Source organism: Palaemon carinicauda, chromosome 14, assembly GCF_036898095.1.
Source record: "Palaemon carinicauda isolate YSFRI2023 chromosome 14, ASM3689809v2, whole genome shotgun sequence".
NCBI lineage: Eukaryota > Metazoa > Arthropoda > Malacostraca > Decapoda > Palaemonidae > Palaemon > Palaemon carinicauda.
Window position 1 is genome coordinate 52,800,966 of NC_090738.1, and position 26,156 is coordinate 52,827,121.

The window sequence follows — 26,156 nt, forward strand, 5'->3', positions numbered from 1 at the left end:
ACACTTGATTTACCCTACAATAAATTCCACCAACGTTTGAACAACACTATAGGCTATATTGTGGAGGATTGATTTTTGTTTTATTTTTATTTGTTTTTTGTTTGCCAAAACCAGAGAGAGAGAGAGAGAGAGAGAGAGAGTGTGTGTGTCAGAGAGCGAGAGGTAGTTAGTGTATCGATTGTTTGTTGTGAGAAAGGCTGTTGGTATAAATGAGGTTGTTTGGTTATGTTTTAGCTAGGTTAGGTGAGTGGTGCATGTCTTGGGCGAATGATTATTCTTTATTTGACTGCAGTAAGAGGCAGGTGTGAATGCTGGACTATTATTATTATTCTTTATTACCAGCGTGGAAGTATTTTGTTTATTTTGACTGTAAGTACAATTTTGTTTACATTTGCTTGTCGTGATTGTGAATGATAGGAACAATTTATTACCTATCTTTTTTTCTAGTTTAGTTAGTTTGGAGTGTTCTTAAGTGTTTTTCTTTTTTTCAATTGCAGGCCATAATTCCTCCTTTGGAGAGAACTTATTTTTTGAATGTTGCTCAACTGTTGATGACCTGGCCTGTATTACGATTATATTTAGACTGCTCTTTGGATTGACCGATTGTTGATGACCTGGATTGCGTTAAAGAATGTGATTTCATTGTTCTTGTGCTATGATATTATGATTATGATAATGATGATAGCAATGATATAGACTGCACAATCAAGTGAGGCAGGTATAGCAGATTGTGCCCAGTCTTGCGTCTGCCAGAGAGTTGTGGCATTGGCCTAAAAGGACTGTTGGCCCTAGTGTGGATAAAGAGGTCCACACATAAACAAATATTGGTTTTGGTGTGTGGTTAATTTTAAGTTTTGTTAGGTTTTTGTTGGTTTATTTGAATGGTGTTACATTTAATGTTTATATTGTGTTAAGTTTATGATTAGTTTTAAGTGTCATTATTTTGGTTGTGGACGGTTGTATGTTAAGCGTTTTAGTTTTAAGGAATATAGTATTAAGGTTATGTTTTTTTTTTTTTAACCTTTTGTTAGAGTCTGGTTTAGATAACATAAGGGGAAAATTTGTTTTGTTGAGACAATTGTCAGTAGGTGTGATTCAGAGTGTGGGGCTTGTTTTTGAAACATCCCACCACAATATACATTGGGTAAAAACTTATTCACGTTTGAGAGGTCACACACTTTATGCACTTGAGAGTAGAGAGGGCTGGAGGACGTTGACTCTTTGAAATGGATAAGCTGGGTCTCTTCTGCTGCTTATGCAATCCTGGGGCTAATGTAGTGTATGTGGACATACTTATTTCCAGAACCTTCCAAGACAATGCTCTGTAAACTTGGGGGCAGGCCTACGGCGCCAAAGTTGCCAACTAGTCAAGTAGTAGATAAGTTCCGACGTACATGGAGAGACAACTCTTTCTCAACTATCTCCGCCTACCTCCCTCTTGTGACAATAAAAAAAGAAGTAAATCTAAATCGAAATCTTTCATGCACTTTCTAACCTCAAGGAAACATAAAGATGATGTAATCCCTGATGTGTGTGATACAGCATACCTAACCAGGTTACATAAGACTTCGTAACAAAATATGTGAAATAAAAAGTTAATTCCTAAAAAAATTGTAAATTTACATATACTGAATGGAATGAGAAATACAATTAAATGAATGACGAAAGTCATATGTAATTTACATACACTTACTTAAACCTATGAGAGAACTCCCCTTACGAGCTGGCTATACATCTCTTAAATACCCAAATAAAATACATGAATAAAATATCTACTCTTATGCTAGACCATCTATCTATTTATCTATCTGTCTAACTATCAATCTATCTATCTATCTATCTATCTATATATATATATATATATATATATATATATATATATATGCATATATATATATATATACACACACACACACATATATATATATATATATGTATGTATATATATACAGCATATATATGTATATATATACATATATATATATATATATATATATATATATATATATATATATATATATATATACAGTATATATATATATATATATATATATATATATATATATATATATATATATAGATGTACACACACACACACACACACACATATATATATATATATATATATGAATATACAAATATATATTTATGTATTGTATATATATATGTATAATATATATGTATGTATATATATATATATATATATATATATATATATATATATATATATATATATATATATATCGTGTGGCATGTACTCGTGTCCGAATATCAAAGTTTTTATTCCCAGTAGATGGTTGAATAGAGGAGAGGGTCATAGCAGGTTAATTATTGGTAAGGTCGTGAGCCTTCTTATGGCTGGAGAGACTTATTTGTGCCGTTAATAATTAAAGGCATTGATTACACTTCATCGTGGTAGGTGGTTGTGGTTGTTTTGGTTCTTTTTGCACAGGTTTGCTGTTCTGTTCTCTTCAAAGAGGTTCGTGCCCACTTTAACTTTGCTTCTTAACTCATTCCTGTTGCTTGCCGAAGCTTCAAAGGTGCTGGAGTCTATGTTAGCTTCCTTGAGAGAGTTTTTGAGTCGGTCTTTAAATCAAAGCATAGGGTGACCTCTAGGGCGATCACCTGTATTTAACTAACTGAAAATTATTTTCTTTGGTAGTCTCGTGTCCTCCCTGTACATCACATGGCCAAAACATCTTAGGCGGTGTTGCATGGATCATGGCCTTCATGTTTGTTACGTTGGCTCTTTCAAGGACTGCAGTATTGGACACACTGCTATTCCATTTGATTTTCATTATAGCTCTCAGTTTTTTCTGGTGGAATTGTTCTCACATGCATATATATATATATATATATATATATATATATATATATATATATATATATATATATATATATATATATATATATATATATAAAAGGCATTATATACCATCACCTTTCTATGTGTGGTTAGGTCTTTGTTCATAAACACCCTGGTGGACAGTCTCCCATATGCTGTGTGGCCAGCTTGTAACCTGTTTTCAATTTCTTTGGAGGAGGTGCTCTGGGTTGAAAGGAGACTTCCTAGGTATGGGAGTGTTCAATGCATTCAATGGTTGCTCCATCCATGTTGATGTTAGTTATTGGTGGACTTTCCCCTGGTCTTGGCTGGGCCAATATCTTAGTTTTGGTCCTGTTTACTGTTAGACCAAAACACTTGTAGGCAGCATGGAAGTTATCCACCAATTCTTGGAGTTCTGCTTGTGTGTGGGCTATGGCAGCATTGTTATCTGCATACATAGTTTCGTCACATAGATAGTGTTGGTGTTGCGCAGAGATTTGAGTCTGGCCAGTTTAAAAATTCCTCCATCTGATCTGTATTTTATCTCAACCCCTTGGTTGTTGTTGGGTACTTCATATAGCATGGCAGCTAATTTAAAAAAAAAAAAGGTCGGTGCCAATACACATCCTTGTTTTAGTCCACATGTGATTGGGAAGGGGGCTGACAGGTTGCTTTAGCTATCATCCCATCATGTAGGACTTTGATCATGTCAACAAAAGGCTCAGGGATTCCAAAGCGATTGAGGACTGACTGCATAGCTGTTCTTGGTACGCTGTCATATGCTTTTTTGAGGTCGTAGAAAATTAGGATTATGGGTTTTTGCTGTTCTTTTGATTTTTCCTGTAGTTGGGGAGCTTAGAAAATCATGTCTATGGTTCCCTTAGATGGACGGAATCCATTATGGGATTCTGACAGGATTATTTCTGTTACATTTAGTATACTATATAGTAGGATCCCTGCCGGGACCTTCCCTGCAATTGATAGCAGGGATATCCCTCAATAATTCCCACATTCCCGTTTATCTGATTTTTTGAAGATGGTGGCAAGGAGTACATCTTCCTAATCATTGATTGCCTGTTTTTCCTCCTAAGCTTTTAGTATGAGGGAGTGAAGACGTGTCTTCAGGACTAAACCACCGTGGGTCAGAAGTTCAGTGGGAATGTTGTCCTGTCCTGCAGCCTTCCCTTGGCCCATTTGTTTTAAAGCTGCATCAAATTTTTGAAATGTTGTTGGTAGGGACATCCATAATTGGGGTAGATGTTGTGGCAGATTTTAGAGGAGGTCTTGTTGTGCTGATGAGTTCCTGTTCATGAGGGTGTTGAAATGTTTTACACAACTGTTCTGGATCTCTTTACCTTCCGTGAGGATGGTGTTGTCTGCTGCCAAGAGTGTCCCTGGAGCAGTGTGCTTTGGTCCAAAATTTTCTTTGTGCCCGCAAAGAAGTTTAAAGTCTTTACTGCTGGTATAACATTGTATGTCTTGAGCCATTTGCTGCCACCGTTCCTCTTGTATTTCTCGAAGCCTGGCTTGACATTGTGATTTTGCTTGTGCACATTTAGCTTTCTTTGGGTCGGAATTAGGGTCTTGGTCAAGGGATATTCGAGCTTTCCATTTCGTGTTAATGAGGGAAGTCAAACCAGTTGTGGTGCTGTTTGCTCTGGTGGCTGATTAGGGTTCTTGCAACTTCATTGATGGCATCTCGTAAGTTAATCCATTCAGTGTCGATTGAAGGTTCTGGTGGATTACTGCTTGGAAAATTCGAGATGTATCAGGATCTTTTAATTTACCAGTGTCGTATCTACCTCTGGCTTTCTTTTGTTGGATGTTATGTGACTTCCTTTTGATGGTTAATTTTAATTTTGTGATGAGCAGCCGGTCGTCAGTCCAGCCGTCATCGGCTACAGGCATGCTTCTCGTGATCAAAACCTCATTTTTTTGTTGCTGTTTGGCAATGGCATAATCTAAGATATGCCAGTATATTGATCTCGGATGTTTCCAGGTGGGTTTAAATCGATTTGGGAGTCTGAAATGTATGTTTGTGATCAACAGTTCTTGTTCTGCACAAAGGCCAAGGAGGAGGAAGCCATTATCATTGCAGTTTATGACGCCTTGCCTGCCGATTATGTTGTGCCAGAGTTCATGGTCTCACCCCATTTTGGCATTGAAATCCCCTAAGAGAAAGAGACGGTTCCCAGCTAGAATTTGGGATATGAGAGTGTCAAGCTGTTGGTAAAAGGCACCTTTGACATGGTCTCCTGAATCTAGTGTTGGAGCGTACACTGATACTAGAGTGATGAACTGTTTTCTGAGAGTGGTAGTCTTGCTGAGGTGATTCTTTCATTATCGCATATGGTGTCTGGTCATGGGCTGTATATATATATATTTATATACATGTATATGCATATATATATATATATATATATTTATATATATATGTATATGTATATATATACATATATATATATATATATATATATATATATAGATATATATATACATATATATATATATATATATATATATATATATATATATATATATATATATATATATATATATATATATATATATATGTATGTATGTTTGTGTATGTGTGAGTGTATAGATTTATATATATATATATATATATATATATATATATATATATATATATATATATATACATATATATATATATATATACATATATATATATATATATATATATATATATATATATATATATATATATATATATGTATATATATATCTATGCATGTATATATACACATATATATATTTATTTATAAAAATATATATATATTTGCATATATATATAAATATATATATATATATATATATATATATATATATATATATATATATATATATATATATGTATATATACATATATATATGCATATATATATATATATATATATATATATATATATATATATATATATATTCACGGCTGGGGAATTACATAAATTCCCGAGTTCCAAAACTTACCTGATTACATTACATAAGTCTGTTACACTTGAACAACAATACCCGAGCTCCGACCATATTACGTAACTCCCAGACGGTAATATATTTGAACAGTGAATATCCAAAGGTCTCCTACATAGCACTCAAAACAAAACTTACTTCGATACTTAGACAGGGATTAAGAGCAAGCACTATTACGAAATATTTGTGATCGAAATGATACACACTTTACAAAAATAAATATATTCTATAAAAAGTTACAACAATAATACAAAAAAAATTAACACCAAAATTAAATTACGCGAAATATTAAATTGGAACAAAATCTTAGACTAAGACAAAAGAGAGATGCTTTGAAAGAAATTATACAATCACTTGTTTCACTAGAAATCAATTTATGAGAATATTAATTTTGACAATTAATGAAAATAGTTAGTACTTTAACACTCTAATGATTAAATGCTAAATGAAATTTACATAAATGTAATGGTCACATTTATGTCTTTTGGCTCACACGAGGTTACTGAACATCTAAGCAAAGTAAATACACTTCACTCTTTAACCTAAATCTCACAGGGCCAGCTACAAAAAATTATGTGACAAAGTACTGTACTTATATTAAGACACTACGCTTGATTTACCATTCAATAAACTCCACCAAAATTAGAACAACACTATAGGGGATATACGTTGGATCAAAACCTTATTCATGTTTGAAAGGTCATACACTTGATGCACTTGAGAGAAGGGAGGACATTGGCTCTTTCAAAGGGATAGGCTGAATCTGTCCAGCTGCTTATGGATTCCTAAGGGCTTTATATATGTGCTTACTTATTCCAGGATCTTCCAGTTCAGTCTAATGGAAGCATGGAGGTCAGGGCTAAGGTGCCAATGTTGCCAAGGAGTCAATTAGCAGAAGAATTCCAACATACATGGCGAGGCAACTATCTCTCAACTATCTCTGCCCACCTACCTCTCGGCAATAAAAAAAAGAGTAAATCTAATTCGAGAAATTTTATGCACATTGTAACCCTGTGGAAATATAAAAATTACATAAGCCCTCGTGTTCATACCTTTTATGGGTAAGACAGCATACCTAAACGAGATCACATAAGACTTCGTAACAAAATATGCGAAATAGTAAGTGAATTTTTAAAAACAACGTAAATTTACATATCATGACTTGAATGAAAAATACAATTAAATGAATGACGAAAGTCTTATGTAATTTACATACCTTTACTTAAACCTACATGAGTAGGACCCACCTTAGGAGCTAACTATATATCTCTTAAATACACAGATGAATTACATGAATGAAATATTTACTCTATACTAGATCAACTTTGTGAGATAGCTCCCCGAAAAAAAGATTATCTATTCTGGGCCTAAATCCACCGATTCAGCCCGAGATAAATAATCTGTAACCACATTATCTTTACCTGATATATGCTTTACGTTAATACAATATGGTTGCAAGCATAATGACCACCTAGTTAACCTTTGATTATTATTCTTCATCTTATTAACAAAAGTCAAAGGATGGTGATCCGAGTAAACTATAATTTCTTCATTCTCTGGTCTGTTAACGTAAACTTCAAACTTGCTTATCGCTGTGACTACAGCTTGCAGTTCCTTTTCAACTGCTGAGTAGGCTCATAGATGCTTTTACAGCCTTGACGACATGAAACAAACAGCGTGAAGAATTCCTTCCTTGTCTTCTTGTATTAGAACAGCTCCGTTCCCATTATCCAATGCATCCATTTCGATAAGGAATTTCTTGCCGATATCAGGTGCTTGCAGTATCGGTTTCAAAGTTAATATGGCCTTTATCCTGTCGAAGGATTCCTGGTACTTACTTGTCCATAAAAAATTTTTCTTGGGTAACAGCTTCTGGCCAGGTGGAGATTCGAACCCCCACCTGTACGGCTGGAAACCATGCCTGCAGGGACACTACCGATTATCTTGATAGCTCAGTCGGTAGTGTCCCTGCAGGCATGGTTTCCAGCCGTACAGATGGGGGTTCGAATCTCCACCCGGCCAGAAGCTGTTACCATAAAATGAATTCCAAGTGGAAGTATATTCCCAAGATAGAATTCGGTATTAAATGCCATTCGTGGGTGATATTTACATATATATATATATATATATATATACATATGTACATATATATATATATATATATATATATATATATATATATCTATATACATATGTATATATATATATATATATATATATATATAACATATATATATGATTATATATATATGTATGTATATCTATATACAATGTATATATATGTGTATATATACATATATATATATATATATATATATATACAGTATGTACATATATATATATATATATATATATATATATATGTATGTATATATATAACATATATATATAATCATATATATATATATATATATATAAATATATGTATATATATATATATATATATATATATATATATATATATATATATCTATATGCAATGTATATATATATATATTTGTATATATATACCTATATATATAAATATATATATATACATATATATACATATATACACATTTAGATATACTTTATATGGACCCACACAGATCCATCCCTTCCCGTCCCTTCTTCCTTTCCTATCTATCTCTCCGGGTACCCTTTTCCTGAGTGTCGGAGTGAGGCAGTGGAGTCATATGTTTGGCAATGCCACTAAGCGTGACAAGATATATATATATATATATGTATATATATATATATATATATATATATATATATATATATATATATATATGTCTCTCTCTCTTTCTTTCTCTATATATATATATATATATATATATATATATATATATATATATATATGTATATATACATATATATATATGCATATATATATATACATATATATATATATGTGCATATATATATACATATATATATATATATATATATATATATATATATATATGCATATATATATATATATATATATATATATATATATATATATATATATGTATATATTCATATATATATACACATTATATATATATATATATATATATATATATATATATATATATAGCTAGACACTCTCTCTTTATTATACTGTATAGGGAAGATACTTATTTTTCTCAATGTGAGGAATAACTGATTGACTAGTTATTTAGCTGGAGGCAGCTCTCTACAACCGTCTAAACCTTACACATAAGTTCGGGTGAACTGGTGACCTGTGTTATCTGATCAGCACCAAGAAGGATGATTAGTGGCTTATAGGTCTGAGAGAGAGAGAGAGAGAGAGAGAGAGAGAGAGAGAGATCAAAGAAATTCAACCGCTTAGTCTCTAAGTTAAGCTGAAAGAAAGTTGATTGACAAAGCCAGCAGTAAGTTTGAATACCCATATTTACTTTTGAAGAAGTTTGTGAGGACGTTCAAGAGCATTTTTTCAATAAACTCATTTTAAGCAATGGTTAGTGTATGATAAAGAAAATGCCTGATCTATAGGTCATTATGGATTAAATAAAAGATCAATTGCAATGAAAAGTAATATAAAGTACGGACATGAGACCATCAGGAAAAAAAATTTAACTTTATTCTCAGTTGTTCAATTCGAAAATACCCATACCAGGTTATGATTGACCAACTTACTTAGCCTATATATATATATATATATATATATATATATATATATATATATATATATATATATATATATATATATATATGCAGAAGAACCAAAGGGAAAATGAAAATACGAAATATACGATTAAGTCCTGACTAGTTTCGTGATACTTTTTCCGAGGAAGTATCACGAAACTAGTCAGGACTTAATCGTATATTTCGTATTTTCATTTTCCTTGTGGTTCTTCTGCATCTGAGCATCACGTTTTCCTGTGATTTTTACGCATATATATATATATATATATATATATATATATATATATATATATATATATATACACGCACAGAAGACGATTGATTGACAAGGTAAGAAAGGTTACGGGTATAATCTGACATAGAAAGACCATAAACTGAGGCCTTTGTCCTGCAGTAGACAATCAACGGTTGATATATATATATATATATATATATATATATATATATATATATATATATATAACACACGCACTTATATATATATATATATATATATATATATATATATATATATAAAAACACACGCACTTATATATATATATATATATATATATATATATATTTATATATATGTATATATAAATATATATATATATATATATATATATATATATATATATTTATATATATGTATATATATATATACATATATATATATATATATATATATATATATATATATATATAGATACACACATACACACACACATATATATGTATATATATATATATATATATATATATATATATCTATCTATCTATCTATATATATATATATATATATATATATATATATATATATATATATATATATATCTATATGTGTGTGTGTGTGTCTATGCACGAACATTTATTTATTTATATACAATTATATATATATACATATACAGTATATATACATACATATATATATATGTATATATATATATACATATATATGTATATATATACATATATATATATATATATATATATATATATATATATATATATATATATATATATATATATATATATATATATATATGTATATATATACACACACACATATTCATATATATATATATATATATATATATATATATATATATATATATATATATATATGAGTGTGTGTATATATAAATGCATGTATATGTGTATGTTTGTATTTGTATGCACGTATATGTGCTTGTATTTGAGTAGATACAACAAGACGAAAAGAAAAAAGGAATAGCAAAATACGGATAATGATATATTGAGATGAAACAACAGGTAAGTAAGATATTGATGGAATGGGTTTAAAATTTCATCCATGAAGCTATATCAAGAGAAAAACAGATGCTACAAATATCTTGGGAACAATGACGCTCAGGATAATATTGGCGCCTGGGAACGTCAGTGCACTAACTCAGTTGACAAAAAGAGGTTTGTCTGTCTGTACAGCTAAAGTGACGCTCCATCGCATCGTGAAGATGAGGACCAAGTTATCAAATTTTGTCAAGAATTGGGACAATTGACTATTTTTAAGATACAGCACACACCTGGAAGGACAAATTTGAGATTATTGAAAACACTCTACGGTAAAGTGATTTTTTAAAAATAATTTTATTCATGAATGATTTCACGTGGGCTTGCTCTTTTAAAGAGAGAGAGAGAGAGAGAGAGAGAGAGAGAGAGAGAGAGAGAGAGAGAGAGAGAGAGAGAGAGAGAGAGAGAGGTAACTTCTTTAGATACGATTGATTCAGTTCCCAGTTACTATTTTCACCTTCGGGTTTTGATTCTTAGTTGATAAAAAACAGTATTTGTAAATGTGTGTTTTTTTTTTTTTTTTTTTTTTTTTTTTTTTTTTAGTATTGTACGATGCTCAATACCACTAGCTATCTAACTGAAGTACCTACGCTATTATTTCAGTTGCGCTATCAAATGAGTCGCATTTATGTCATACAGCCAATGTCCTCAAACACTAGGCTGAATCATAGCTCCTGTATTATGACTGTGCATAGTTTTGCATTTCTTATTATGTTCAGAAGACACAGAGTAGCTCTTGCATTTGACAATTTATCAAACTAGTGTTTTTTCTCGTCTTATTTCTTTCTCTATTTGTTCATTCTTGTACTGGAATGACGCCAGGTAGGAAGTTCAGCTTAAGTATTATGAACAATAGCAAGTCTGTATTTGTCAATTTTGGGCACATATAAGATTAATCATAAGCAAAGATCTTTAATCCTCTCTGCCTAATATTGCAGAATGATATTAAAGTAATGAAAGACCAGCTGTTGGTTCTCTGCGTACATAATATAAAATTTTCCTTTTACAATTACGTTTCAATCGGGCAGAGTATGAAATAAATGATATCGGCATAAGAGTTTTGGTTTTAGTCAGGTATTTCATTGAATACAGATAACCTACACAGGAAACACAAGCCAATCACAAATTTCCAATGGCAGAGTTCCACAATAAAGAATTGTCTGTTGTAAACATCTATCTGCCTGTAAGAAAATGTTTTCTACGACTTCCTTGAGATATATTAATTCTATCTTATCTGTATGGAAATAGAGTAGGCTACACCATGAACTACCTTGGAAATGGATCACATATCAGAATTAACTAACTGTGTTTGAATTTTAAATCAGAATTTACTATATTATTGAAATGGAAATTGAATTTCCTTCCCAGTAATAGGTACAAAATTTTTGGAATGGGTTTTTGATAGCTTCTCGTGAGATAGATCGTAGATCTTTGAGTAACGATCCCAAAGGGTAAAAAGGTTTATGTTTACTTTATGTTATCCATGTTTGGAAATTTTTTAAATACATTATTAAACATATAAATATATAAAAAATTTTATTTTTTTGTATTAAGCTTGTAATACATAATTAAGAAATTGAAAATGATAAAACTATCCATCCATTGGTTAACTAATAAGCATAATAAAATCCATTATAAATAGCATTTATGCAAAATTGAAACATAAAGATTCTTAATGGGAAGGAAAATGCACTGTTTAAACTTGTACAAGAGTTACGTACTCTAAAGAGAATGGTCAAAATTGTACATCGTTTCCAGATATATATATATATATATATATATATATATATATATATATATATATATATATATATATATATATATATATTTATATATACCAAAAGATAAAGTTTTCAGGAAGGTAGTCAAGGACGGATCCAGACTTTTCAGTGAGAGGGGGTTAAGGAAAAAAGGGCACCTGTAATCACTTAAAAAGGCACTTTACAAATTTGCTCAAAAATTAATGGAATAGACAATATTATTAGAGAAGAACCAAAAACCACTGATTGCAATTTATACCATTATCTTATTCATCAGAATATAAATTGTTGTTAAGAAAATGTAAATAGATCTGAGTTAAGAAACTCAAGACTTTTTTACAACACCGGTAAAAACTATAATTAAGAAACAATTCCAGGCACCTAATTGATATCTCAAACATCATAAAATTTAAAATACAGAATATTGTAAATAACATACTTTTCTTACGCAATGAATCACACAAGAAAACACCATTTTATACAATTCATGGATAAATCATTCACTGACAATGTCATAGTAACACAGAGTACAAATAGAATTGACCCAAGAAACTAAGATTTTGTTGAAAGACACATACTGGTAAATAAACTATAAAAAAAAAAAAAATATTCGTGGCATTTAATTTAATAGTTTCATTTTTATAGACTAAGAGTGATGATGTGTGTGTGTGTGAGATAAGAGTTTTTCATATTTTGCGATATACTTGAACCAAAATAATTTAGTCCATCAAGATGTACTTAGTAAACAGCCTTTTGCTGTTTTCATTGATAAACATTCCAATAATGGTTATTACATCAACTTCTACGTTGTGGTGTATATGCATCAGACATAGCCCCGTCAACCTCTCAACACTCATTCTATTCCTGAGGTACTTTTTTACACGTCTTAATGCTGAAAACGATCTTTCTGCTGTTGAAATGCCAACTGGTGACACACAGCCAATAGCAAGTAGTTCATAGATGTTGGGGTAAATGTCTAGATCGCACAGCCTTATACATTCTACAGGATTTGTCGGCAACTGGTCTACTATAGAAAAACGATTTTTCCAATGGTTTAATTCATCAGTCAGCGACAGGGGAGAAGGAAGGTCATTCTCCCAATACAAGAGTTTCTCTGCTAGATTCTCAAGATCATGATTTTCCAGGATTAACTTTGGAATTACCTCAAACAGCGTAGCAGCAGTCCTGGACTCATGATTAAAACAAGTATCCATCTCACTCAGGAGATGATCCACAAGTGAGGCTGCTAGATTTATACGAAAATACTCTTCAGTGGTTTGTGCAGGGGCATTACTACGATGGATCTGACGTTGAGCTGTACGTGGTCTTGCCACTGATCCCCCAACAGCTTCCGTGAGGTTTGAGGATTCAGCAAACCACTGAGAAAACTTGGTATCTAGACTGTACCTCAAATCTTTAATCTCTCTAATGATTGAATCAACCATATTATATCCCTCATAGTAGTCCAGATCACTCCTTTGAAGTTTCACTGCAATTGGGCGTATTGCATACAGGGTTTGTTTTGTTTCATAAAATGCAATAACAAACTCAAAGCTCTTCATTGTTGAGAAAGGCCACGGGCCTTGGTTCTTGTATCAGAGTCCTAACTCCAATCTTCATTTCCTATGATATCAGTAAACTCATGTGGGCTGATTATCACTTCCAGGGTCGTTACTGTAGGTATGTATAGTTCATGGAAGGTGTTGAAACAATCATGTCTTTCAACCCACCGGGTCTTACATAGGCTGAGAAGTTTTTTCTTATTCCCCTTGTAATCATCTGACTGTTCCAGAACTTTTTCAAACAATGACTGGCGTTTGGGAGAATTTGAAAAGAGCAGGAACACTCCATTCGGGGCCCCTTTCATATTCCGCACAGCGGGTAGTTTACATGAGGATGCAATGCTGAGGTTCAGTAGATGACTTTGGCAGTGAGAGTATATTGCATAAGGTGCAAATAAAAAATGTAAATGCGACCCACTTTTTGACCTTGTCAATGCCACTATGACGATATCGTCTGCTCAAGCAGTTTGAGGTTACATCAAAGTTATCTGCCGATATTATTATTGGGCAAGTACAGACACGAGCATTTTGATGAACGTACATAAGGTAAATTTATTAACAAATAAAACAAACGATTTTGCAGCCACATTGCACTTTGGACCGAAGCATATATCTTCAATGTTTACATTTATTTTTATGTGTGTCTACTAGTCTATATCTAATCGTCTAACGTTCTCACCGTAGATCTAGGCCTATGTTTTGATGTCAAAGGAATATAGATTACACTGCAAAAAAAGACGTTTTGTGACATACCTGAAAAACGAGTGAATTTTCCTGCATCGTTTGGCATCTTGTTCTAACAGCGCCTTTTCAACACGCTTTACTCTATCCTTACGTGGCATTTTGTCGGTTAAAACATCGAAAGATTCGCCACAGTTGTCCGATCAGCGATCTTCCTGGCTTCTCGCTGGCCCTCTGTTGATTGCTTACGAAGGGGTGGGAAAATCAACCTTGTTCGGAACAAGGTTGATTTTCCCGCGCCTGGGAACTTCCCAGGTGTCCGAAATAACGAGGTGGCTCGTGAAGTCTATCAGCTCATGTTTATAATCATTACCGTGATAACTCTGTCATGACAGTTGTCTACTTTTTCGAATATAGGCTACTACTTCGTTTTTTAATGGTCTCAAGAAGGCACCTTGAAAACTCGAAAGGGCGTTTTCAAAATTTGAGGGGGGGGGGTTAGGACGTCGTTAACCCCCCCTCTAGATCCGTCCTTGGGTAGTAATCCGGTTGATAACAGCTTCTGGGTGGGTGGAGATTCGAATCTATGCCTCTTAGTCGAAACTATGCCTGCGAGGACTCTACCAATTGAGATATTCTTGATAGCTCGATTGGTAATGTCCTCGCAGGCAGGGTTTCGGTAAGACGCACAGGTTGGAATCTCTGCTCAGACAGAAGCTGTTATTATGAATGAATTCCAGTGGATATACATTACCAAAGGTAGAATTTGATATCAAATGCCATTATAGTTGATATTTACATTGATAAAATATATATATATATATATATATATATATATATATATATATATATATATATATATATATATATATATATATATATATATATATATATTTGGGCTCAGGCCATGTCGTCCTGATGGATGTTCCTATTAGGTAACTTTCTAGGGTTTATTTGACTACAGTGATATTCCCAGAGAATTTTACCTTAAGTTATCCAGAATTCTAACTCCTGGAGCAAATATCCTTAAATAATCTCACAGGGATATCGCATAAAATCAGAGGACGTATTCTTGACACGTCACATAGCTATCTTCACCCCGAACAGTATTAACGCTTCGAGGGGGTATAGTGACAAGAATCTGAAACGAGAATGAAAAGAGAGCCGCTCATAAGGCATCTCTCCTATTCCGTTTCCAGTGTGTATCTGATGAAGGCGGTAGCGCCCTCTTTATTCCTTTTCGTGTATCTCTACTACTCGGTGACGTCTGGCACTAGTACTTTCATGCATGATATAAGTTTTTCCGAATGTTATATTATTGAAGCTATAGGCAAATATTTTATACATGAAAGATATTGTTGAATGTTTTTTTCCAAGATTGTATACGAGAGAGTTTCGGTGATTTAGGTAATCGATTCTCATCTTACCTAGTCTAGTATTCTAGGTACAGTAGTATACTTTCGTACATCCCCGATTGTTCTTTTCTCCTCCGGAGGCTAAGTTCAATCCCTCTCTCCCTCTGTAAGCCTTCGGCTTAATCCTAGTGGTTCTATCTGTATAATAATTCAGGTATAACTATTCTAGGATATGTCTGTCCTGACCTGATAACCAGAGTGACTGGTTTTTTGGGATAGGGCAGAACATCAGAGTTTCTAGTCTGTGGTCTGCTTCTTCCTAGCATAGAGATAAGTCTCTTTGCTAGGTTAGGGGCGGACACAGGAAGCTTTGCTTCCCTAGTCCATGTTGGAAGGATTCTGTAAGAGATGATTCCTTCCTCTAGTGACCTAGCAGACTGTCCTGTGTTGTTTTTTCTCGGGCTGGAGAATGAGTTTTTTCTGTTGCCCGGCGAAATAACTTCACCTAACTTTGTTCTGGTTGGGAGGAGGATAGCAAGTATTGCCAGTCTTCCTCCCTAATAGACAACTCTTGGTTAGGATGAGCTTCCCTAACGGCTGAGTGCGTCTCCTGCTAGAACGAAGTCTATAGGACCCTTATCCCTTCCCCACCTCTCTTTCTTTTATTTTCTTTTGGCCGCAGTCCTACTTCCGTACCTAGTATAGGTTAGGATGGAGGACAGGCTCAGCTCTCTGCCGGCTGGCACTACGTGTCGGCCGGCAGAGACCCTTTATTCTTTGCAGAGTGAACCCCAGACCTCCCTTGGTCTCCCCTCCATGTCTGCTGGTAGAGCCCGGCAGGCTATGGATTCTTTGGAAGCCTGAATGCTACACTCTCCCCTTCCATAAGTTCACTCTTTCTGGATGGAAGTTCGTATGGCAATGCTGCCTTATAACCTTACATCCATACTGTTTCTCTGATTATTGTGTTGCATCCCTAACTCGGCTGCCGGCTTAACAGCTGACAGCCGGGCAGGTGGAGGTTCTCTGGTTCTTGGCTACTGTCGACGGGCATGGGTTTTATTACCTTTGCCTGCCGGCAGTGGAAACACATCCCAAATCTGCTGGCCACTACGATTAGCAGCTGGCAGCCGGGTATTAGTGTTTTCATCCGTCGGCTGGCAATGATTGCCGGCCGGCACACAGTCGCGAATCAGTGGGCTGCTGCCTATTAGTTAAAGATAGTATATCTTTGAACTATACTTGGGTAGATGCCAGCCGGCACGTGCAGGCGCACGCCGGCACGTACCAGCGCGTGCTAGCCGGCACAACAGCATGCGATGTACAGTAGTTTCTGTATTTGTAGTGTAGTACACACTGCATTAGCAGAAACTGCTGTACAGAGCTTGTGATAACACTAAAGTTCTTTATCATACTTAATGTTATCTTGTACAGCCTTTTGCTGAGACCGTACAATATATAGAAAGTAAGTTCTTTCTGTATTCTTTCTATCCCGTATATTAAAACTTTATCTCAAGGTGTGAACTACACCTTAAATTTACGTTTAGGAATTTACATAAGGTATTCTAGAATAGAATTAACCTTAGTTTTAATATCTCGGGAGGTTTCAGCAATTGACTGGATAAGAAATACAAGTATGTGTCTTTCTTTCTTTTTTTTATAGCTTTTCTATATAAGCTAAATGTCTCAATATAATTGAAAGCCTTCACTTGATACTCATGGATTTTTCTTCTCTTAACAGGAGGACCATCCGAAGTGCGGGAGTGTGTTCTGTAATGTCTGCAGTAAGAACTTCTGTGGACATAAATATTGCAGGAGGCACGCAGCATGCGCAGCCTCCAGAGGTGATCTCCGCTATTGGGACCCTCAGGTTTGTACAGTTTGTTCTAACCTGATTACCGAGGCTTTTGTCGACCCTAAGTCAACGAAGTCAAGGGATGGTGCCAGGGAAACGTTACGATCCTGGGTGAGGGGTTTTCAGAAAAACACCTCAGGTCCCTACCTTCCAAATGAGAAGATGAGGGCCTACCTTTTCCCTAAAGCATCGGCTGATGCAATCATCCCCCAGCCTCAGGTGGAGATACAGATTGCCCAGAATCTGGTAGATTCTGAAGTCTCAGCCGCCCTTCAAGACATCCAATTGGACGATAGGATGTAGGAGGTGTCGGATTCTACTGAGAAGGACCTTCTAGGAGGTCAGGAGGAGGAGCTGTTCCAGGCTCCTCAAGTAGAAGAGGAAGAGATCGACGAAGTGTCGGTTACATCGGCTCCGGACCCAGAACCTATTCCGTCTACATTGTCTGCTATCCCAGATGAACTGGGAAGGACTCTTTCTTCCATTGTTGAGATGATCCAACAAATTCAAAGGAAGAATGATGAGAAGGAAGCTGCAATGAAACTGGAGATACGTAGACTTGCAGCATCACGTGGGCCCCAGCAGCGGCTCAGCGTGAAGGATCTTCCTTTGTGCTCGGATACCAATCCTTGGAGGTATGCCGAACACATGCCAATGACAACCGGGAAGATCGTGATCTCAGAAAAGTTGGGAGCAATTCCCCTGGAAGAAGTGGAATTTTGGCCCAACAAAGATTCTTATCCGGACTGCTATGTCCGTTTTAGGAAGGAGCCAGCCTCAAAGGAGGAGACAGAGCCGAAGGAGGTCATAGTTTTTGACCATAGTAAAGCTCAGACGTTACTGGTGAGCTCGATGAAAGAGAGGGGCTTCACTAACTCAAAGGTGCCGCCTTGAGTAAGAAGCTTTCCTCCTTTGTGGCCTCTCCTACCAGAGCCTTTCCCTTCTTGGAAAAGGGATATTAGGCAGCCTTAAAGATGGTGGAAGCAGGGAAACCATGCCCCTCCTTGGAGGAGTGCAAGCCGTTATCTCTGACCTTGCCCTTGGACCAAGAAGACTGGAAGGACGTACACCTTACCTTCTCAGTCGGGAAGCTGGAAGCTGATATTGCTGAACGCCAGTTCGGTGAGGCACTTCCAAAACTGTCGGAGGTTCTCTTCATAGAGAGCAAGAGACAAAGGAAAGAATTGCGGCATCGATGTCGTTGTAAACGACACTAGAAACGATGGCAAGTGACCCCAAGATCCAGGACATGTTCACGGTTGTGGCCAAAACCCATCTGGCCACAGTTACGAAGGATCTCTATAGCTTTATTAAAGCTAGGAGAGCCTGTAGAGAGTTCGTGTTCGCCTCGGCTGCGGTGAGGCACGAACCGAGGAAACTGATCTCCTCTCGTATTTGGGGTAAAGACCTCTTTCTCAATGAAGTGGTTAAAGAGGTAGTAGACAAGGCTGCCACAGAGAATAGGAACCTTCTCAAAAAGTGGGGCTTAGATCTCAAAAGAAAGACTTCTCCGGATGAGGGTCCCCAACCCAAGAGGAAGACAAAAAGGCCTAGGCCATCCTCTCGGCCGGCTAAACCCTACCAACAGCAACATCAACAACAACTTCCTGTGACCGCGGTGCCTCAGATAGTGGCACAACCTCCAACCGCGTACCAGCTGGTACCTCAACAAGTGGCGACACAGTCGCCAGTTTTTAACCCAGCCTTCGAAAGGCAGACTTCTTCCTTTCGTTCGAGAGCTAGAGGAACAGCCAGAGGTTCTTCTAGACGCCCTTCAAGAGGAAGGGGATACAGAGGAGGACGCGGTCAAGGAGGCAAGGCCTCAGGTCCTCCACAGCAGAAGTAAGATACTTCCAGTAGGAGGGAGACTACAGCTATTTAGGGATCGCTGGACCTTCGATCCCTGGGCCCACAGCCTAATTAAAAATGGACTAGGTTGGAGCTGGAGCAGTCCTCCACCTCAATTTCCTCAATTCTTCCAACACTCATCCCCCATTCTGGAAGAATATGTCCGAGAACTCTTAGATAAAAGAGTAATCTGGAAAGTTATGTCCATAAAATTCCAAGGAAGGCTGTTTTGTGTTCCAAAGAAGGACGCAGAAAAACTCAGAGTTTTTCTAGACTTGTCACCACTCAACAAGTTCATAGTGAACTACAAGTTCTGAATGCTCACGCTTCAGCACATAAGGACACTACTGCCCAAAAGGGCATATACTGTCTCTATAAACTTGTCTGACGCTTATTGGCACGTTCCAATTAATCGTCACCTAGGCTTCAAGTTACATAGAAAACTTTACGCCTTCAGAGCCAGGCCTTTTGGGCTAAACATAGCCCTAAGGATTTTCACGAAGCTCGCGAACGCAGCTGTCCATCAGTTACGCCTTAGGGGGGTCCAAGTAGTAGCCTACTTGGACGACTGGCTGGTGTGGGCAGCATCCAGGACAGAATGCATGCAAGCTTCTAAGATAGTGATCCAGTTCCTGGAACATCTGGGATTCAAGATCAACATAAAATAGTCTCGTCTTTCTCCAGCTCAAAAATTTCAGTGGTTGGGAATCCACTGGAATTTGGAGTCACATCGGCTCTCCATTCCTAGTAAGAAGAGGAAAGAAATAGCAGGATCTGTCAAGAGACTATTGAAATCCAAACGGATATCAAGACGCGAACAGGAGAGAGTGCTGGGCTCTCTACAATTTGCTTCAATAACAGATCCAGTGCTAAGAGCACAGCTTAAGGATGCAACAAGAGTCTGGAGAAAATACGCATCAAACGCGCGAAGAGATCTAATAAGACCACTACCGACTTGACTGCGAACGCTTCTCAATCTTTTCAAGTCATTTCACATCAACTTTCTAGAAGCCATGGCAGTACTTCTGACACTGAAGAAAGTTTCTCCTCGCCACTCGACCCACATAAGACTGGTTCTAGACAGTGAGGTGGTACTGAGATGCCTGAATCGACAAGGGTCGAGGTCACCTCAAATCAACCAAGTGATGTTGGCCATATTCCATTTGGCGGAAAGGAAGAAATGGCACCTGTCAGCAGTTCACATTCAAGGGTTCCGCAATGTGACAGTGGACGCTCTATCTAGGTTTACACCTATAGAGTCAGAATGGTCCCTTGACGCAGGATCGTTCTCCTTCACTCCTTCATCTCGAGTCAAGTCCCAGAGCTGCAGATAGACCTCTTTGCGACGAAAGACAACAACCTCCTTTTGAAGGTCCTCGATAAGCTGAAATCCTTCAAAGGGAAAGCAGCAATAGTGGCCCACAAGTGGCTTAATAGCGTGTGGTTCCCTCTGGCATTGGAACTACAACTAAAATTCGTACCGCTACCGGATCCATCCCTGTCTCAGCGAGTACAGAAGTCGACTATCTTCGCTCCATCACAGAAAACACGGAACCTACATCTCATGATTTTCTCTCCTTAACGATGAGAAAAAGATTCGGTGTTTAAAAGTCAGTTTAGACTTTTGGAGGAAACCAGAAGACATTATGAGGCTTCAGGGAAGAAATAGCTATCCTTTGTCAAGGCGAAGAAACCGAAAGAAATCCCGACAGATTCCTATTTATCATTCTTCATTCACCTTCATGAGCAAGGTTTAGCAGCCAACACAATTCTATTGTTCAAGCCTGCCTTGACAAGTCAGATACCATATGCCTTACAGGTCGACCTTTCTAACGATGTTCTTAATGAACTAGCCCTTCAGCGCTTCCAAAGACCCTTTGCATGGTCATTAGATATGATTCCTCATTGTGTATAAATAATGAACAATGAGGAATGTGCTTAGAAGATTTTGAATTTAAGTCATATTTCTGTTTGTACTTGCTTTGGGGTCAGAGTTATGAAATAGTGGCTCTCTCTAGAGAGGAAGGCCACGTCCAGTTCTTGGAGGGAGAACTGAATCTATTTCCAGACCCAACGTTTCTTACCAGGAACAAGCTACCCACCAACAGGTGGGGTCCCTAGAGAATCTGCCCTCTGAAGGAAGATGTATCTCTATGTCCAGTGGTGTGCCTAAAAATCTATCTTCATAGAACTTCAGACTTTATGGGAGCACAGCTGTTCAGAAGAGAAACCCTGGGTTCAAAGTTATCTATAACTAAGGGTGAAATTCACCCGTGTTATTCGCAGAACGGATCCAGACAGTACACCCGTTAGTCATGATCCGAGGAAAGTTGCCTCTTCCATAAAATTTCTTTAATTATATGGACTTTGAACATCCTTGTTTGCACACCGGCTGGTAGTCATCCAAGGCGTTCTTTATGCACTATGCGAAGCAAGTGGAGCAACTTATGAGATCTGTGGTAGCAGCAGGTAGAATTCTTTAACCTTCTGTTTTAAGTTTGCGAGGAACAGTGTAATTAATTTGGGACGATTAATTAGGAGGGTGCGCGTGTAGTCACTGTATGTTACTACACGCTGAGCGATAGGCCACGAAAGTGTCCTTACGAACTGTTCCATTGACGTCGGTAATCTATAGCATAATACGGACACTTGTGCCAAGCGTTTTTTACGCTAGTGTATGTAAACAGTATACAGACTATATCATTATTATTAATAATTCAATTGAATTGGCTAATCTGTTTCCTAGTAGATGAAACAATATTTTCTGTTGACTGTTTTTCTTTATGCTTTTACGCATATCATCCACATTTTATAAATTTTTTAAATGTTGATCTGATATGTACGTTTATTAAATTTCAATAAACTAGTTCATAGTCTTATTCGCCCACACTCATTTTATTAGAAATGTACTGAGCATTAAGATTCAAATATGGATATTTTTATCATGGTATGTCTTTCGAGACTGTTCCCCGATTCAAGCAAAAGTCCACTCACTCTAACCCTTCCTTGGAAGGGTTGACGTGGTACCATAACGGGTTGGTGGCAAAGAGGCAAAATTGGTTTCTATGCAGATACAACCATTATCCAATAGTTTATAAGAGTAGTCACATTGGGGAAGGTGTCACAAATTCATTCTCACATTGGTGACTCTTATACAAACTTTGCTTTATATTGTATTGGGCGAGACCACTATACAAGCTTGTCATTTTGTCATCCATAAATTTTTATGTACTCCTCGAGACTTTTTCCAGAGTCTAGTATGACTCTTCCCTGTAGGGGGCAGGAAGCACTAACATAGTTCATGCTTAGATGAAATGATGTATGACGGTAACATCATAGGTCTCTAGGTTTAGACGAACCAGGAAAATACTTTCTTGAGAGTACGGCACTGATTGAGAATCCACAGATACAGTAATGCTCTGGTAAACTTCCATCAGGATGACATGGCCTGAGCCCAAAAAACTTCGCTCAAAATCTATTTTTGGGTGAGGTAGCCCTGTCATCCTGATGGACCCGCCCTTCCTGTTATTGTAAAAGGGCCTGTTGACCCCTCCCTATAGTACAGTATCTGTAACACCTCGTATATCGCTACAAGGAATAAAGAGGGTGCTACTGCCTTCATCAGATACACACTGGAAACGGAATAGGAGAGATGCCTTATGAGCGGCTCTCTTTTCATTCTCGTTTCAGATTCTTTTCACTATACCCCCTCGAAGCGTTAATACTGTTCGGGGTGAAGATAGCTATGTGACGTGTCAAGAATACGTCCTCTGATATTATGCGATATCCCTGTGAGATTATTTAGGGATATTCGCTCCAGGAGTTAGAATTCTGGATACCTTAAGGTAAAATTCTCTGGGAATATCACTGTAGTCAAATATACCCTAGAAAGCTACCTAATAGGAACTTCCATCAGGACGACATGGCTACCTCACTGTTATATATATCACCATCATCTCGTACACCTATTGGCACAAAGGGCCTCTGTGAGATTTCGCCAGTGGTCTCTATCTTGAGCTTTTAAATCAATGCTTCTCCATTCATCATCTGCTACTTCACGCTCCAGTCCTCAGCCATGTAGGCCTGGGTCTTCCAACTCTTCTAGTATCTCGTGGAGCCCAGTTGAAAGTTTGGTGAACTAATCACTATTGCATACTGCGAGAGCATGCCCAAACCATCTCCATCTACCCCTCACCACTATCTTATCCACATATGGCACTCGAGTGATCTCTCTTATAGTTTAATTTCTAATCCTGTCCTGACATTTAACTTCCGATATTCTTCTGAGGGATTTATTCTCAAATCTGCAAAATCTGTTGATATTGTTTCATTTCATACCAGGACTCCTCATGTCCATACAGTAACATAGATCTTACTAGACTGATATATATAGCCTGATTTTTATATGTAATTTCAGGATATTTGATTTCCATATATTACTTAACCAAGCCATTGCATGATTTTTTTTTTTTAATCTTTCATTAAACTCCAATTCTAAAGACCTGTATTAGATATCATATTTCCTAGATATTTAAATGATTCTCCTTCTAAAGATATTTCAACTTGCATTGCATATTCCGTTCTCATCATTTCTGTCATTCTTCTATCTATCTTCAGCGTAACATAATGTTATATTTCATGCATTTTGGTAACCAAGCATAGCCATTCCTGTATCGTACTGCTAATAAGGACCACGTCACAACATAATCTGGGTTAGCTAGTATCCTTTTACCAATCTAGTCCAATCCTTCTCCACCATCCCCAACTGTTCTATGCATTATAAAATCCTTGAGGAGGATAAACAACAGAGGTGACAACACATTCCCCTTGAGTACTCCACTGTTCACTGGGAATTCATTTGATAGGACTCCATTGAAATTAATTTAGCACTTTTTATGCTCATGAAGAGACTTAATCAAATTTACATATCTAAGAGGAACTCCATAATAACATAGGACTCCACAAAATTAGCCGGTGCACACTATCAAAGGCTTTTCCATAGTTTAAAAAGGCCTTCAAAAGTGGATTTCTATAATCTACGTATTACTGTATAACCTGTCTTAAAATAAAAATCTTGTTAGTACAACTTCTACCTTTTCGTAATTCTGCTTGTTCATCTCTCAGCTTTCCATCAATCATTCTCTCTAGTCTCTTTAGAATGAGCATACTATATAATTTCATGACAACTCATGAAAGTGTGATGCTTCTGTTTAATTGCAATGAGTTAGATCTTTTTATTTGTCATTTTCACCAACACTCCTAGCTCCCATTCATCAGGTTTTGTCTCTTCACGACACATTCTACAAAATAATCTTGTAAGTATTCTGGGAGTCAATATCAACAGCTATTCTGTCGTAGTCAGGGGCTTTCCATCTCTTGAGTTTTTAATGATAGCTTCGACTTCAAACACACTGAATTTATTCATGGGCACATCAAGGTCTTTCTCAGCTTCAGGTATATCGATCAAATTATTCCCTTCATCTCTCCTTTCATGACCTCACTAAAGTGTTCCATTCAACGTTTCCTTTCTTCCTCTTCAGTTGTTATAACAGATCCATCTCTCTTTTTGATGGGTACATGCTTCTTCTTTGCCCCAGTCGAGATTTCATTAATAATTCTATGAGCAATTCTTACACCATAGCCACTCCCTGAATTCATAGCTTTGTCACCCTTATCTGCTTTACTGTCTAAATACTCTCTCCGGTCATTCCTGGCTTTTCTTTTGACCTCATTATCAATACTAGACTACTTAGTATGCTCTACCTTGTAATTTTCATTGCTTCCTCGAAAACTTTCAACTATCAATTTCTCTCTTTGTCTACTTTTAATATTATCCCAAGTATCATTTGATACCCATGGTTTTCTCCTTGTCACTGCTGTTCCAAAACTTCACTACCAACTGACTGATATATGTTGTAAGTATCGCACTATTCTTCATTAATTGTCTGCTCTTCGTCTCTTAAAGTCTCTAAGACTGCAAATCTATACCTTTATGCCATTGCCAAGGTTTCTCTGTCCTCATCTTCTAGAAGCTTAGTTGTATCAAACATAGGTAGTCTATCTACATTTCTGTTGGGTCCTCTCAGTTTTAATTTCATGGGGCACTGAAGAGCTGGTGATCACTACCAATATCTGCCCCGCTATAGCTTCTTACATTTCTCAGTTTTCTTTCTCTATCATTGCATATGTGATTTATTTGATTTTTGTAATTGCCACAAGGTAAAGTCCATGTATATTTGTGGATGTATAATGACAAGAATGTTTGTTGAACAGGAACTTGAGAAATGTGCTCCATTTTCATATATATATATATATATATATATATATATATATATATATATATATATATAT

General features: G+C 36.3%; 2 protein-coding genes across 2 annotated transcripts in view; one reads left to right on the plus strand and one right to left on the minus strand.

Moving 5' to 3' along the window:
- The first annotated feature begins 10,858 nt into the window (after positions 1-10,858).
- Positions 10,859-26,156, plus strand: part of LOC137653194 (uncharacterized) — a 41,797-nt gene continuing 26,499 nt past the window's right edge. The window contains exon 1 of the mRNA XM_068386575.1: positions 10,859-11,016. The gene's annotated coding sequence lies outside the window, so the exon portion shown is untranslated. The remainder of the gene's footprint in view (positions 11,017-26,156) is intronic.
- On the minus strand, positions 13,224-14,066 carry LOC137652770 (52 kDa repressor of the inhibitor of the protein kinase-like). Its single transcript, XM_068386177.1, has one exon. The coding sequence runs from the start codon at positions 14,064-14,066 to the stop codon at positions 13,224-13,226; it is 843 nt and encodes a 280-aa protein (XP_068242278.1).

Excerpts from the sequence above, each read along its gene's own strand:
- LOC137652770 (XM_068386177.1), bottom strand. The coding sequence starts at position 14,066 with ATGAAGAGCTTTGAGTTTGTTATTGCATTTTATGAAACAAAACAAACC.